Source organism: Talaromyces rugulosus, chromosome II (genome assembly GCF_013368755.1).
Source record: "Talaromyces rugulosus chromosome II, complete sequence".
In the NCBI taxonomy this organism is placed as follows: Eukaryota; Fungi; Ascomycota; class Eurotiomycetes; order Eurotiales; family Trichocomaceae; genus Talaromyces; species Talaromyces rugulosus.
In genome coordinates, this window is record NC_049562.1 from 2,593,842 (window position 1) to 2,607,556 (window position 13,715).

The following is a 13,715-nucleotide window of genomic DNA, read 5'->3' on the forward strand; positions in this document are numbered from 1 at the left end:
CTCGGCTAAAATCGACGAGTGGGTAGAAGACGGACTTACCAGATTCCGCACCGCATTCTCGTCCGAAGGCACTCCGACCAACGCGTACTGCCACTACTGGGGGGTAAACGCTTGCTCAGACAGCATAAGTAATGTCCAGTGTTACTATAACACAGTGGTCGGAAGTTGGGTTGTGGACAGTAATTGGCCTCGTGGCCCTGTCGGCGATTCCACTTACTATAAGTGCGTGGACAACACTAGATCGGATTGGATTGCAGATACTGGCTGCACTACGGGCTAGGTTAAAAGGCAAAGTTCCTTTTTATCAAGGGTTGGGAAGTGTATTTAGGCTCTGTGATTACTTTGACTTGATGTACTGATGGTTCCGCCGGGTTTTGTCACCTTTGAAGGTTTTTTTTCCCCGGCGAACCCTAAATAGAAAACGTATAAAATCTTGATCGATATTTTATTTGCCAGATGCGATCCGACATATGTACTTTCAATTTATAATAGTAAGAATCTCATCACATTTCAATCAAGTTGTAATAATATGTATGATGTATATATGCGCAAACTACTATGTATACTCCAGGTATTCCATGTCTCCAGCCACATGGAAAGTTGCAAATTTCTGTGTTCTCGTTCAGATATAAAATTTAAATAAAAAACCCAAATTTACTCGAAAACTCCATATTGAAAATTTTGATCGCTTCAAGTTGCCATAACCGAGAAAGAAAGAAAAAAGCATGTCACGTCATCGACGGTATGAGTATGGAGCTTGGTTCTGCATGGATAGCAACGTGTCGGCACGTTGGAAAACATCCCCAGCGAAGAACCGGTCGCTGTAAGCGCTGGCTGGGGTTGATGGGATGGTTGCTTGAGCAGCAGGCCCTAATGCAGCACTCAAAGGAGTGGCAGGCACCGTAGACGATTGCGGAGAAGCGCTAAAGTTTCGACCGCCAGGACCAAGGAAGGATGACGAAGACGATGCGTGATGTTGGGTGTGCAAGGGGGGCCCGTAGATTGCAGGCGGAGGTATCGAGCTCATGTCTGCAAGATAAGACCACGGAGATGCCTCGATTAACCGGCCTGCTTCTCGACTCGCTTTCTGTACTGGCCGAAGTATCGCGACGATATCGGGTGGCAGCAGCTGCATGTTCCGGACTTCTCTCATGTCTGTGACCAGGTCGACAAATGACTGCATGAAAGCCTTGCATAACTGCCAGAATTCTCGTTGGTTCCTGATGCCCCCGCCGGGCTCTTTGACCTTCATCGTCAATAGTTTCTGCCCGAGTGCTTCGGATGTTTCGTAGCACGCATTGCATCGACGGATGAGGCCGTTCCAGAGAGAACGAACATCCTCGGGCCCCCTAGTCTGTTCGGCAACCTCTAAGCAACGAGCAAACTGATTTCTGGCAGATGGAAGGGCATTGAGAGCAGTATTGTATGACGCTGTGAGTTGTTTGAATATCTTTTCGAATATCTGTTCCTCAACAACCTCATCTAACCCGGTGACTGGGTTGATTCGAGTTGTAGATGTCGAGGAAACGAGTTGGAAGGATTCACCTGACCGAGGCGTTGCAAGCGAAGGTGGCCCCGAGTTCAACAAAGTAGCGGTCCGACTGTTGGACCTGCTTCGATTTCCATAGTTGAGTGTGACTGAATTTGGCATAGACGCACCAGGCGAAAGGATCGAGGATGGAAAGGATGGGACAGCCGGCCCGTTTAGAGGGTGCTGAATCATGGTCTCGCTTCTAAGCCGACTCCTTGGATTAGGTGTTCCTCTTGGCGGCGTAGCCGCTTTGGTTGGCATGCGATTAGAAGGACCAACTTCAGGTTGGGATGGGCTGTCGTCTACCGGCAGGCCCTTTTTGACCGGAACAAGCGAGGCCCCGAGACTCATACATGAATTGCGTAGCTCGAGAAGACTGCCATATATCGTCAACATGAGCGAACGAACGTACCGCGAGTCGCCCTGAGAGACGATTCGTTGGGTACCTTGGCGCAACTGTGAGCCAACATGTGTATATGCCTTCAGACAAGTCACGCATTCACGCTTGACGTCGCTTGCGAGTCTTGCAAAGTCTCGGTTGTCTGGGTCTATCATGACAATATTCTCCAGAGCCTCATTCAATTGCTCCACATGTGTCGTTGCGTTATAGAACACTATTTCCAAGCTGTGCCGTCGTGCGTCATCTCCTTTAATCACATTGATCAAAGTTGAGATGTGAGAGTGGATTTGAAACAGCGCGAATAGTATTCCCTTTGCACCCTTGACTATGGGTGTATGCACTGTCTCTTCCTTATGCTCTAGGAGGCTCGACATGCGTCGTGTAGGGCCGTCACGCGCTTTTCGACGGTCTCCACGAGGGCTTCCTGGACTAGGAGAATTGCTGCTATTGCGTGCACTTGTCGAATTGGTTCGGAGAAGAGAGCCATGGCTGAGACCTCGCAGGTGGCTATTGCGGTATGGTCGCATCTCGTCTAATGTGCCTAGGTCTGTCTTGCGCGAAATTAAGCCCATCCGTTTGTTCCGTGCCGATAAAGGAATGATGCCTTCGCTATTGCTGCGATTGCGCTCATTGGAGCTATTAGAATAAGGGTTGATCCCGGGTCTTGAATACCCAAAGCCCTGGCCAGATGCCAGACGCTGATGCGATTTCATGGGAATGGGAGGTGGTCTCGACATGACTGGGGACCGTGGGTCTGATGAACCGTCACCAGTGCTCGGAATTACTGGAAAGCGAACGTTGGCACCACGTTTGACAGGCTTGGGCGTATCGATCATGACTTCGCTGGCCTCGCTACCACTTTCGGGTTCCGGCGTTGCGTTCTGTCGTCGGGTTTTTAAAAAGCGCTTCAGCTCGGCGGTAACCATAGCCTCCTTCTCGTTTGTTGACGTTGTCAAAGAAGAGACTTCATTTTCTTTGTTTTCAAGAATCCTCCGCAAGGGAAACTTTAAAAAATTGCCGGACACCTTGAGAATTTGCAATTTGTTCATATCTGCAAGTCCAACCGGGAGGTCGTCTAGGCGATTCTGCATAATTGAAAAGACTCGTAACGATGTTAACTTTCGCACCTCGTCGGGAATTCGGCTTATTTTGTTTCGGCTCAGGTCTAGGATCTCGAGCAATGGCAACTTGTAGATCTAGATGAGGTTAGCACTGGTTTGTATGAGCAAGATATACCAAAGACAAACCCCTTTTGGGAACTCGCGGAAACTGTTCGCACGAATATTCAGGTAGCGTAGATGGCCGCATTCTGCAAAACGATAAGGTATATGAAGAAGGTGATTGTTCGATAATGAAAGCCTGTCCAAGTTAGCTCCAGCCCATCGATCTAACACATGGAAAAAAAGACACACCTTTCCACTTCATCTTTAATGATGTCCACCACTCCCTCCGGAATTTGGGCAATGTGCGAATGGCCGAGGTCGATTGTCAATTTCGGCCTGACCACATCGCTCACATCCTCATTGCCGGCTAGAGAACGCTTCGTCTCTTGAATTCCACTGTCCACTGCCTCCCGTGTCAATTCAATCGTTTCCTCTGGCGTTAACTTCCTCGACGCATTGTCCCGACCAGCATCATTTTTAACATCCTTTGTTTTCTTCGCGGTCTGTTGCAAGACCTCGGGTTCGTCGTCAATACTGGACGGGGCGCTGATGATTGAACCGACAGACGAAAAGCTAGAGCCAGGCGTTCCCGTCATGTCTTCCGTGCTTGTCTCACTTCGTAGTGAATGTGCAGCTTTCGTCGTATCCTCCGGGCGGGCCATCATGTCGATCACGTCCCAAGGGAACACCGAAGCCGGACGACTGTGTTCAAGCTTCTAAACGACAACTCTGAAGCGTCGCGAGAGCTTTAGAACTGACTCCAATGTTGGCCAAACGCATAACGCATAATCATAAAACCGCGGAGGGGACGCGCGTCAAGCCTTGTGTCGTTTACCATGCACGAAGGTTGCTTCAACTCCCGAGGCTGGGATGATGGTGGGGAATTCTCAGGTATGTAACGAGTGACAAGGCGTTGTTTTCGCTAACTTCGAAATCTAGCCAGCTCGCGTGGCGGGGATTGTTTGTTTTGAGGGGCCGTAGATACTTTTTTGGAGCAAGGGACTTTTTTTTGGGGGTTTGCGGGACGAAGGGTTGGCAGCGCACGACAAGAGGCTGGGATAGTGGCGACGAGTGAGGCCAGCCTCCGATTTCCACTAAAATATGTCGACCTAAAATGGATTTGATATGTACAGATAAAGAAATGAATCCGTAAGTGTAGAGGAGCAGGTTCTGGTGCGAGATTTAGCGATGTCTCGGGATCCTCGTCCTCCTGTATACAGTCGCCGATCCGGCCGAACGAGGCGTCTCAAAAACAACGTGCGAGATGTCGTCTTGGTCAGGAGCAGATGTAGCGGGCGGCAAAGACTTGCGAGAGCAGACAGGAACAGAGCGACGTCGAGGAGGGGATGCCTGAAGGACAGACAGGCTGCGCTGGTCCGGCATGCAGCAAGCAGGTCGCCGGTGGGTCTTGCCTGGCCTGTCGACCAGTGGCGGCAGGAGCAACAGCACGCAGGAACGGCCGCCGATCGCCATGGCTTCTCTTCTAAGTTCTTGCTCTCTCCCTTCTCCTTTTCTCTCGCTCTCTTGAGACAGACTCGTCTCTCTTCGCAGTCAGCATGGAATGTTGCGAGCGTCGCGAGAAAAGCGCTGCTGCAGACACGCCACAAGTTAAATTACCAGTCTGACGGGCAACCTCAATCCGTCGATTTCTTTACTGCGATACGCCAGACCTTTACACAAGTTCATCTTGATTTATACAATATGGCCATTGTTTTACTAAATGAAAAAGGGGTTATTCACAAGTCGGAGCCTTTGACTCTATACACAAAATGCTGCCTCAGAATGAAGAATCTACGGTTTTTTATGCAACCAGATTGAACGGAATAACAGACATTATATGGCTTTCGACTCATTGGCAGACTATTACTAGTGTGCCCATTCGTGGCCAAGGACATGGTTTCCGACCCTTACTGGTTCTGCAACAGCCTGTATGAAAACCACCCATCTCGCCCAGCCGTTGTTAGGGGTGACATTTTTCCACTTGTGCATGGTTGCCCTCTGCACAAGGCTATCTCCAGCCTTGAGAGTCTGGGTTTCTCCCGAGTCGAGTGTGATTTCAAGCTCTCCTTCGATGATGACCAAGGTATCTAGCGTCATGGTTCGGTGCAGTGCACTGTCAGCCCCGGGCTTCATAGACATGATGCACGTTGCAGTGCCCCCGTCGGGGCAAATGCGACGGGTTCCAGCGAAGAAGGGGCTGGTACGGTCGTGCTGGTATTGATCTATATCGGCTTTGCCCGACAGGTTCAAAGGGAAGCTGTGGGTGGATGAGATGATGCTGATGTCGCCAATTGGTATTTCCAGCTTTTTTTGCGCACTCAAGGACTTGCTGGTGAATACGGCCTTGCCGTTCTCATCGTGAGTTGTGATGTGATGCTCCATGCTAGCTGCTGTACTTTGAAAGGAAAGCTTCGAAGCAAGGGAATGGAATCCTCTTCCATTTGATTGCAAACAGAGGGAACGTAAACGAAAATTGAACATCGCGATCAAAGACTACTCGACTATCCGATGATTATAGTAGGCCTTGCGAAAATGCCAGTTCTCCTACACAGCGATATTTGTACTGCCTCTATCGGCCAGATCAACGTTGAATTCATTGATACTGATTATAAAGACAAGCGGCACCACAATGACCGACTCCCCGGGCGGGCCGCACTTAGCCTCCCCACAAGTCGGCGTTCGCGCGCGACGCTTCCCCGGATGGCGATGATCAGCTTAATAATATCTTTGTTCACACCAATGAGACGCTTTTTGAAGTCAAACTCAATAAGTGTATTACTAAAGATCTAGGTCTAGGGGTTCTTTGATGCTCACGTTGGGCGGTTTCGGCAATAAACACGTTATGTAGATGATCAATCAACTAACAAATATAAATATCACAGCAACAACAGGACCTTGGAGGTATTACGATTAACGATTAGCTGGATCGAACATTGAAACATTGGAACATTTGAAACCTCTCAGCAAGAGTACCACCCCACCAACATGGAAACCGTCTTGATCGTTGGAGCAACCGGAAATATTGGAGTATCAGCCGCCAAGGCTGCGCTCAGCACCGGACGACAGGTGCTCGCAATCGTGCGAAACAGTGCTTCAGCAGCCAAGCTGTTTCATCACCTGGGTACAAAAGAAGGCGTTACTACTGTCGAAGCCAACGTTTGCTCAGAGACCGGAGTGCAGGAGGTCATTGACCAAGTCGAGGCCGGCAAACTCCCTGCATTCCAGCATGTCTTCAGTGCTGGTGTGTCTCCTATGGTTGCTACGCATATGTTGTAACTGGCTCGATTTTTAACGTGATGAGCAGCTGGCGGAGAATACTCTGCAACACCATTACTCGAACTCTCGACTGAAGAACTGCGCCACGGCATGACGGTCAATTTTGAATCAAACTTCTGTACCTTGTTCCATAGCGCAGCAAATGATCAAAATTCTCATGTAGACTGACCATACTTCTAGGGGCGTATCGAGCATCAGTCCCGTACTTGCTCAAACAGAACGATCCCCGAAGCTCTTGGACTGTCTGTACCGGCGCCCAGGGAGACATTGGAGCCCGTGCAGGCCCAGCACTCACGCAGGGCGCTCTCTTTTCCATGTCCAACGCGGCCTGCCGTGATAACGAAAAGACCAACGTACGCTTCAACGAACTCTATCTGTATGCCCGTGTAGAAGTCGACGAAGTGGCGGCCCAAAACGGCACGATGAAGGCTTCTGAGTTTGCCAAAAGTTATGCAGGTATCTTATCTAGGCCAGAAATCCGTAGCTGTCGTGTTAGTGTTTGCGGACCTGAGGATTTGGAAGACCTCAAGTACCAGAAAAGGCCAATCATATAGGATTGGATTTACTTAAGGCTTACATAGAACAATTGACTGTATGAGATACTTTTCAAGTGTACATGTATTGAGCCTAGACTGTAATCTTGCAGGTCTATGCATTGAGATGAGCCGTAAAGCCAGAAGACATCTAAATATCATTGATATCACAGTTTACTAGTCTGGAAAATACTAAAAACCGAGCAAATATTGTACATTTCACACCACCCCCAAAACGCATGCAGCATCTCACACATCCGCTTCTACGTCAGGGTCATCAGTAACAGGAATAGAGGCGGTATCATCTTTATCCTCCCGAGGCAGCGCTATCTCGGGGGCTCCAACAAATGCAGCTTGCCTCTGGTCAAGAACCTGTGCTTGCGCCCTGGCCCATGTCTTCCAGTTCTCGTACACGCCGTCTTCGAGTTTCCTACCAACTTCCAGCATGCGAGGACCAAATTCGGCGCCGTATGCTTCGGCTTCTTCTGCCGCCACGCGCTGTGCGATTTCTTCTTTGAGACGGAGCTGGTAGAATTCTCGACGCGCAGTGTCATATGCTGCGGTTTTCGTCATGTTGGGCACGTTGTTGAGGAGCCATAATTGCCGTTGCACCACGCTGTGTAAAAGAAAAATCAAAAAGTTAGTGTTTGGACGATCTCAAGACGACTAAAGAAAAGAGAAAAAAGAAAAGTACCTTTCACCACCAAGCTTTTTTCCAACCTGTTGGATTTTGCTCCAATCATACTTCTCAAAGTCTTTCCCTGTCGTTTCCAAAACAATTCGGGGTCTTGCCAACTCCCACGGATGATCGCGAAAGAACTCCTTCCGCAGCTGGTCTTCTTCGTACTTGATCCCAACGGGTTGAAACACTCTGCTCGGCTTTTTATTTGGGTTCGTCTGCTTTTGGTTGATGCGTTCGTGGAAGATCTTGGGTTTCCCTTTTACTGTCCGGACTCGTTGACGGACGTATTCATGCTGAATCGGCTGCTGGCGGACAACCACCTGGGCCGGGGGAATGTCGCCAATGACGTCTACCCACCTGGGCACGGCATCTATCTTGTCGCTGCCTGCCTGCCGGAGAGCAGTCTGTCGCACCCTGAGGGCGGTTAGGTTGTATTTTCCCATGACGAGAATTGGCTATGGCAGGCGCCTCGCACCGCCAGGCGTCAGTCGCAGAATTTGCACAAGGCCGGATACCGAGGTCAAATTGGAATAATTGCGTGTGTCGACAGCAGCACCACTGGGAAAGACCAGGACGGAGAGTCGAGGATGCGTGTGGTCGTGATGTGATGCTGCCAGACGTTCCCCTGCGCGGCCGGACAGAAAAAAGACGACGGGCCGCCGCAAATTGGAGCTCCCCGATTGGCCCGCCGCTCCCTCCGCGCAAAAACACCATTTTATCACAGTCTCTTTTTTCTTTCTCTCTCTCTTCTTCATCCTCCAACCACGAACCCCAGTTTAGCTGCATATCCGTTCATTTAATTGCAATTCGCAGTTCATTGGTCCTTTTGTTTGAAAATTTCACTGCTTTCGACCGGCGTTGCTTGAGATGTGTGGTTGAACGATGCCGCCATGTCTGCATTCCCATGTCAGGCCTCATTCAGATCAGAAGGCCAACAGAGCCTAGACCTCGCCTACCTTCAGACTCGGTGGCCTTTGCCACTCCCAAAGCAAACGTCATGTCAAATCGAGAAGCTGTTGGTTTCCACAGCCCCCTGCAGCGTCTGCCGTGTCGACGCCGGCGCGTCGGCGCCCAGGCAGTAGCGGATATATTCATTCGATCCTTGGTCGTTGCCAGTTTTTGTCCCGATCACGGTCGTCACGCACATATTCCCTTGGGTTCCGGGACTACTAGGTCAAATAGATCACGCGTTGAGCTTGGCCCTTCCGGGACACGCGGCAATCAACGGGGAAGAAGAAGTATCGAGGGAAGATTCATTCGACAACCTGTTTTTTCTCCTTTCCACTCGAGCAACCATTCGAGATTAATGAGCACCGGCGCTGCACAGCCCCGTATGAAGACAGACGAAGAAGCAGAAGAACCATCGACCAACGACCCTCCTCCGTCCCACGCAGATGATACCCGCGAATACAGCACCACGATCGAGGAAAGAGACAACGAGGCCGGGGCTCACCAATATGACATGGATCATGATCCTTTCATAGAACCCCAAGAGGATGAGGACTGCGAAGATAATTGGGACTCAGACGGGAACCCTGGACCATATCCTCGATACCGTCCTCGGAACAGGGTGTCCATACTGGAATACATCAAGAAAACCCGTGCGGTAGATTTAGTTACGGCGGAGATGTTCCAACAAGAGGACGGCACACCAGAGGACCCAGACGATCCACGACGACATAGCGTTAATATTATCACATTCTTGGCTGCACTTCATGACAAAAGCAAGTCCAACCAATACGTTTTTACGTGTTATAAAAAGCTCCCAGATGTAGGAGTTGCATACCTTTCCAGAATGGAGAGGAAAATACTGCTTCGCCGCTTCGCAAAGCCCTTGGATAGGCGTCGATCCCACGCTCGTTATTATCTCCAGTTGGTGCATGACATGATCGATGCAGAACTCCCGATGAATCGCTGGCATTGGACAAACGCCATTTATTTTACCGCCCACAAGGTGCCCGTTCTTGAAAGAAGAGACTTGGAAGATGCTCTATATCTTTGGCGTAAAATGGAATCCGTCGGCATAGTAGCGGACGGTGCGATATTCGAGCTTTTGTTCATGATAGCTACCAAGTCCAATCAGTTTGCGGTGGCCGATAGCCTATTAAAGGAAATGAAGCACCGAAAACTGCCTCTTTCTCGGCACGGGATGGTTTCCAAGATATATGCGAGTGGGAGAAGACAGGATCTCAATGGCGTCCAAGACAGCTTTGATGAATTCGTCCAGGCAGGAGGGATTGTCGATACAACGGTTCTCAACGCCTTGCTTTCTGCTCTACTGCAAATAGGATCAGAAGAGGTGGCACAGCAGCTATACTCCAAAATGATCACGGCACACACCGTCAGCCACCTCCAAACCCATCCACAACATGCCTTTGCCCCATCCACTTTGACTGAATTCGGAGGTTGGAGATATAGTGCCCGGAGGCTTGGAGACATTTTCAAAAGATACACGAGGCTCAGGGACCAGTATGAAGAGAACCCGGCACAAGTGCAGGATTTGGTCCCAATGTCGCCCGATACAAGAACGTTTTATATTGTCTTTAACCATCACTGTCTTCGAACGGGTGACTTGAAACAAATCTGTCAAATTCTTAGAGACATGGAAACAGTGTTCCTAGTCCCGCCCCAGTCGTTCGTCTATAACTCCCTTTTTTTGGGTTTCTCTCGTCATGGGGCGTCGCAAGGCTGGACGAAAGAGAGACTCCTGGAAGTATGGGTGGTATTCCGACGCTTGCTATACGAGTCCGAGACAAGACTGTCGAGACTCGAAAGCGACGGCGTGCTCATTGAGTCGCTTTGGGAGAATCCTCTTGAATCAATTGCCAATACTTTATTGGGCCCAGCTGATGACGACCAGCTGTTAAAACGCAAAGCAGCCCCTGAAATGTCGCTCGGCGGGGAAATTGAAGGCGTGGAAGAAGAGGATATCATGAAAAGGTTCGACAATATGGGCCATTACCGACGCTCTTCGTATCTCGATGATAGTACTCCGCGACGACTAGAAAACACTATGCTGCTTAGCCGTGGGCTCAACATTGCCATATTGAAAGCATTTGGCGCTCATTTGGGGTCTAGAGGTTTAATTAAAATCTACACCCAGATCGAGAGGATCTGGAAACCATGGAAGAGACTGCCCTCGGACGCCCACGCTGTCAAAAACGAGTTAGACAGGCAATTAACCAGAATAAAAGAGAGAGAACGCCATGCTCGTTTTCAAAACGCTTCGCATCCCTCGGCGAGAAACGAGTGATTTGAGAATTGTTTGGTGTATTTTTCCTTGACACATTACTACCGGGACAACAACAGTCCTACCTATATATATACATTTATGTACACTACATATTCTTCATATATCGTATTTAGTAGACCTGCATATCCAATCTCTTCTGAATATTGCGAATTCGACGAATCCCTAGACATGGCACATGATTTTGACCGCGAGCCCAAGCGGCGCCAAAGGAACCGAAACTTGGCCGCATTGGGTGTCAACTCAGCTGAACCTCATCGCAGATAGGCTCGATGCCATTTCTTGACTATACCATTTTTTGAATTTCCTGTAATGATATTACAATTATATGATTTATATCGTTGCATTATCACCCATCAGCTCAGCTATTCATTAAACTTTGAAACATAGCACTGCTTCCAAAAAGAATGTCAATACAACCCACGCTCAGGCGTGTCGTTAAACCACATGCACACAACATACACTCATTATCCACGAACAAACAATGTCAAATCTTTCAACTCCCCGATGGCCGTGCCCTAGGATATGCCGAATACGGAAACCCCAACGGCAAACCGCTGCTGTACTTTCATGGCTACCCATCATCGCGCATAGAGGCCGAGGCTGTAGACGACATGGCCCGACGCTGCGGTCTACGACTTTTGGCCCTGGACCGTCCTGGATTTGGTCTATCTACGCTTCAACCGGGCCGTAAGATGCTGGATTGGCCCGAAGACGTGCGCGCATTTGCAGCAGGTGTCGGCTTAGAGCGTTTTGCGATCATGGGTCTCTCTGGTGGAGGGCCCTTTGCGCTTGCTTGTGCGTATGCGTTGCCGAAGAATATGGTTTCTGCTGTCGGTTTGTTTGCGAGTGGTCCGGCCTGGGAAGCTGGTGCGCATCATATGTCGTTAATCCGGAGAATAATGAGCTCGATGTCCAAGTACTGGCCGACGGGGCTTGGTATAGTGCTCAGTCTCTGTGTACGTGGGCTGCGGGCAATAGCAACCTCAAACCCAGTAACGAAGAGAGTTGATGTGTGGCTAGAAGCCGAAAGTAAGAAAAAGGAGGAGAAACAGAAAGGCGAAGATGCAGAAACCAGCGAACAACAACAACAACAACAACAACAACAGCAACAGCCAAAAAAGACAACAAAAGAACGCAGAGAATACCTCTTGCGTATGTTAATCGATGAGCCATTTTGCCAAGGCACCGCTCCAGCAGTCCAGGAAGCCGACTTGCTATCATCCCAAAACTGGGGGTTCAAGTTGGAAGATGTCGATTTTGACCCCGTTCGTATATGGCATGGCGCAAAAGATGGGAATGCACCCATAGTAATGATGCGATATATGGCAAACAAACTGTCTCATAGCATCTTGCACGAGTATGAGAATGATTCGCATTATACAATGTTTCCCCTTATAGAAGGGGCGATGAAGGAGCTTTCAGAAGATTATGACGCACGTACTCCCAAGGCATCAGCATCATCTTCTTCGTAAGACCCATGGATTTCCATCACCTGACCTAAGACATGTATAATAAGCCTAGGTTATATTCTTGTATTTTTAGTATAAACTCCACTCAATGTAATTGACGACTTGTTAGTATCTATTATTTACTGTATTTCTCAATTTTAATTATCGTTCTTGTGACCCTGTTATATTCTTCTGTTCGGCAATAATATTAAGAGGTACAACCTGTTCAAGGATCCGCAAGTAGTGACTGAAATCCTCTTCTCTTGATAGTCAGTACTTTGGAAGTTTTCTTTAGACTCTTATAGTGTAAGGATATCGAGATAGCAGATGAAGTCTAGAAATAGAAACTAGCTCCTAAAGTATATAACCACCTATTAAAGTAAGTGTACTACCATTCATATTCTAGCTACAGCTGTCCAATAAATATTTCCTAATCATGGAGAGACTGAAAAAATCGTTCTTCTGTCTGGCACGTTGTGCGTTTTCGATTGCCCACCTAGGAGTGCCCCCTTTCTCGAGTTCTTCTCCCTCCTGTTTGCATGAATCAAAATCAATGATAACGGGTCTATCATCTTCACTGACCATCCACTCTCGCTTTTTTGGAGATAATAATCCAAATCAAGGGGTGCTCATCTCTGTAACACAAGACTTGGTCGCTTTATATAATGATTTCCAGGTAGCGGATTTGGGGCTCGTGTTAAGGATCGGTCAAAAGGCGGCCGAAAATTTCGCATAGGTATTGGTTGTAACTTATTAGTGTCAAATAAGACCTAAGGATCAAGACGACTTTGGTTTCCGAGTAAAAGTAATTGCCGTTCTCTTTCTCCTTGAGAATGAATATGGTCAAAGACATAGTCATCGACGAATACCTCAGACTGCTCACTAATCTCCATAATCTGTTTTAGTGTCAACGAGGTAGTGGCGATGGAAGTAATACATTTACCTTCAGAAGCTCGTACTTAACGAGAGAACGTGATGGCACCTATGTATGCGTGAGAAAAGAGAGAATATGCGCTCGCAGGCGAGGATATAGCTCCCCAAACCGAGCTAAACTACTCCTGGAACCGGATACTGATTCGGTCAACCTTTTATACGGTTTTTGGCCAATGAACGTAATACTCATGGAATGCGATGGAGCAAGACAATGAGAGGCTGTATTATTAGGGCTTACCCGTCACTTTAGTTGGTTTAGGTTGCGTCTACGTTTTGCACATGCGGTCTTATTGCGTACTTATCACTGGCGAAAAGTAGTAGGAAAAAGTGATTGGGACGTCTAGGATTTGCCTCACTCTTGTAACCTCATAATAAATTATTTAATGTGGATCATCCCCTGGTCTAATAGATAGCTCTGGGATAGACCACCTTAATCGTCATGTTCAAATCTACGCTTCGGCGAGACAAGGATCCAGTTTATAATAATATTGATATT

General features: G+C 48.5%; 7 protein-coding genes across 7 annotated transcripts; 3 read left to right on the forward strand and 4 right to left on the reverse strand.

Moving 5' to 3' along the window:
• Positions 1-733: 733 nt before the first annotated feature.
• On the reverse strand, positions 734-3,759 carry TRUGW13939_03384 (uncharacterized protein; the record flags this gene model as incomplete). The annotated part of the gene is made up of 3 exons (XM_035486568.1): positions 734-3,127; positions 3,179-3,290; positions 3,344-3,759. The coding sequence occupies 3 exons, from the start codon at positions 3,757-3,759 to the stop codon at positions 734-736; spliced, it is 2,922 nt and encodes a 973-aa protein (XP_035342461.1).
• Positions 3,760-4,960: 1,201 nt separating this feature from the next.
• TRUGW13939_03385 (uncharacterized protein) lies at positions 4,961-5,476 on the reverse strand (the record flags this gene model as incomplete). Its single annotated transcript, XM_035486569.1, has 1 exon — positions 4,961-5,476. One exon carries the CDS (start codon positions 5,474-5,476, stop codon positions 4,961-4,963), a length of 516 nt encoding a protein of 171 aa, XP_035342462.1.
• A 603-nt stretch (positions 5,477-6,079) lies between these two features.
• Positions 6,080-6,924, forward strand: TRUGW13939_03386 (uncharacterized protein; the record flags this gene model as incomplete). The annotated part of the gene is made up of 3 exons (XM_035486570.1): positions 6,080-6,335; positions 6,399-6,488; positions 6,551-6,924. The coding sequence occupies 3 exons, from the start codon at positions 6,080-6,082 to the stop codon at positions 6,922-6,924; spliced, it is 720 nt and encodes a 239-aa protein (XP_035342463.1).
• A 228-nt stretch (positions 6,925-7,152) lies between these two features.
• TRUGW13939_03387 (uncharacterized protein) lies at positions 7,153-8,028 on the reverse strand (the record flags this gene model as incomplete). Its single annotated transcript, XM_035486571.1, has 2 exons — positions 7,153-7,519; positions 7,598-8,028. The coding sequence occupies 2 exons, from the start codon at positions 8,026-8,028 to the stop codon at positions 7,153-7,155; spliced, it is 798 nt and encodes a 265-aa protein (XP_035342464.1).
• Positions 8,029-8,399: 371 nt separating this feature from the next.
• Positions 8,400-8,680, reverse strand: TRUGW13939_03388 (uncharacterized protein; the record flags this gene model as incomplete). Its single annotated transcript, XM_035486572.1, has 2 exons — positions 8,400-8,479; positions 8,542-8,680. The coding sequence occupies 2 exons, from the start codon at positions 8,678-8,680 to the stop codon at positions 8,400-8,402; spliced, it is 219 nt and encodes a 72-aa protein (XP_035342465.1).
• Positions 8,681-8,891: 211 nt separating this feature from the next.
• On the forward strand, positions 8,892-10,838 carry TRUGW13939_03389 (uncharacterized protein; the record flags this gene model as incomplete). The annotated part of the gene is made up of 1 exon (XM_035486573.1): positions 8,892-10,838. The coding sequence occupies one exon, from the start codon at positions 8,892-8,894 to the stop codon at positions 10,836-10,838; it is 1,947 nt and encodes a 648-aa protein (XP_035342466.1).
• Positions 10,839-11,242: 404 nt separating this feature from the next.
• TRUGW13939_03390 (uncharacterized protein) lies at positions 11,243-12,310 on the forward strand (the record flags this gene model as incomplete). The annotated part of the gene is made up of 1 exon (XM_035486574.1): positions 11,243-12,310. The coding sequence occupies one exon, from the start codon at positions 11,243-11,245 to the stop codon at positions 12,308-12,310; it is 1,068 nt and encodes a 355-aa protein (XP_035342467.1).
• Positions 12,311-13,715: the final 1,405 nt, after the last annotated feature.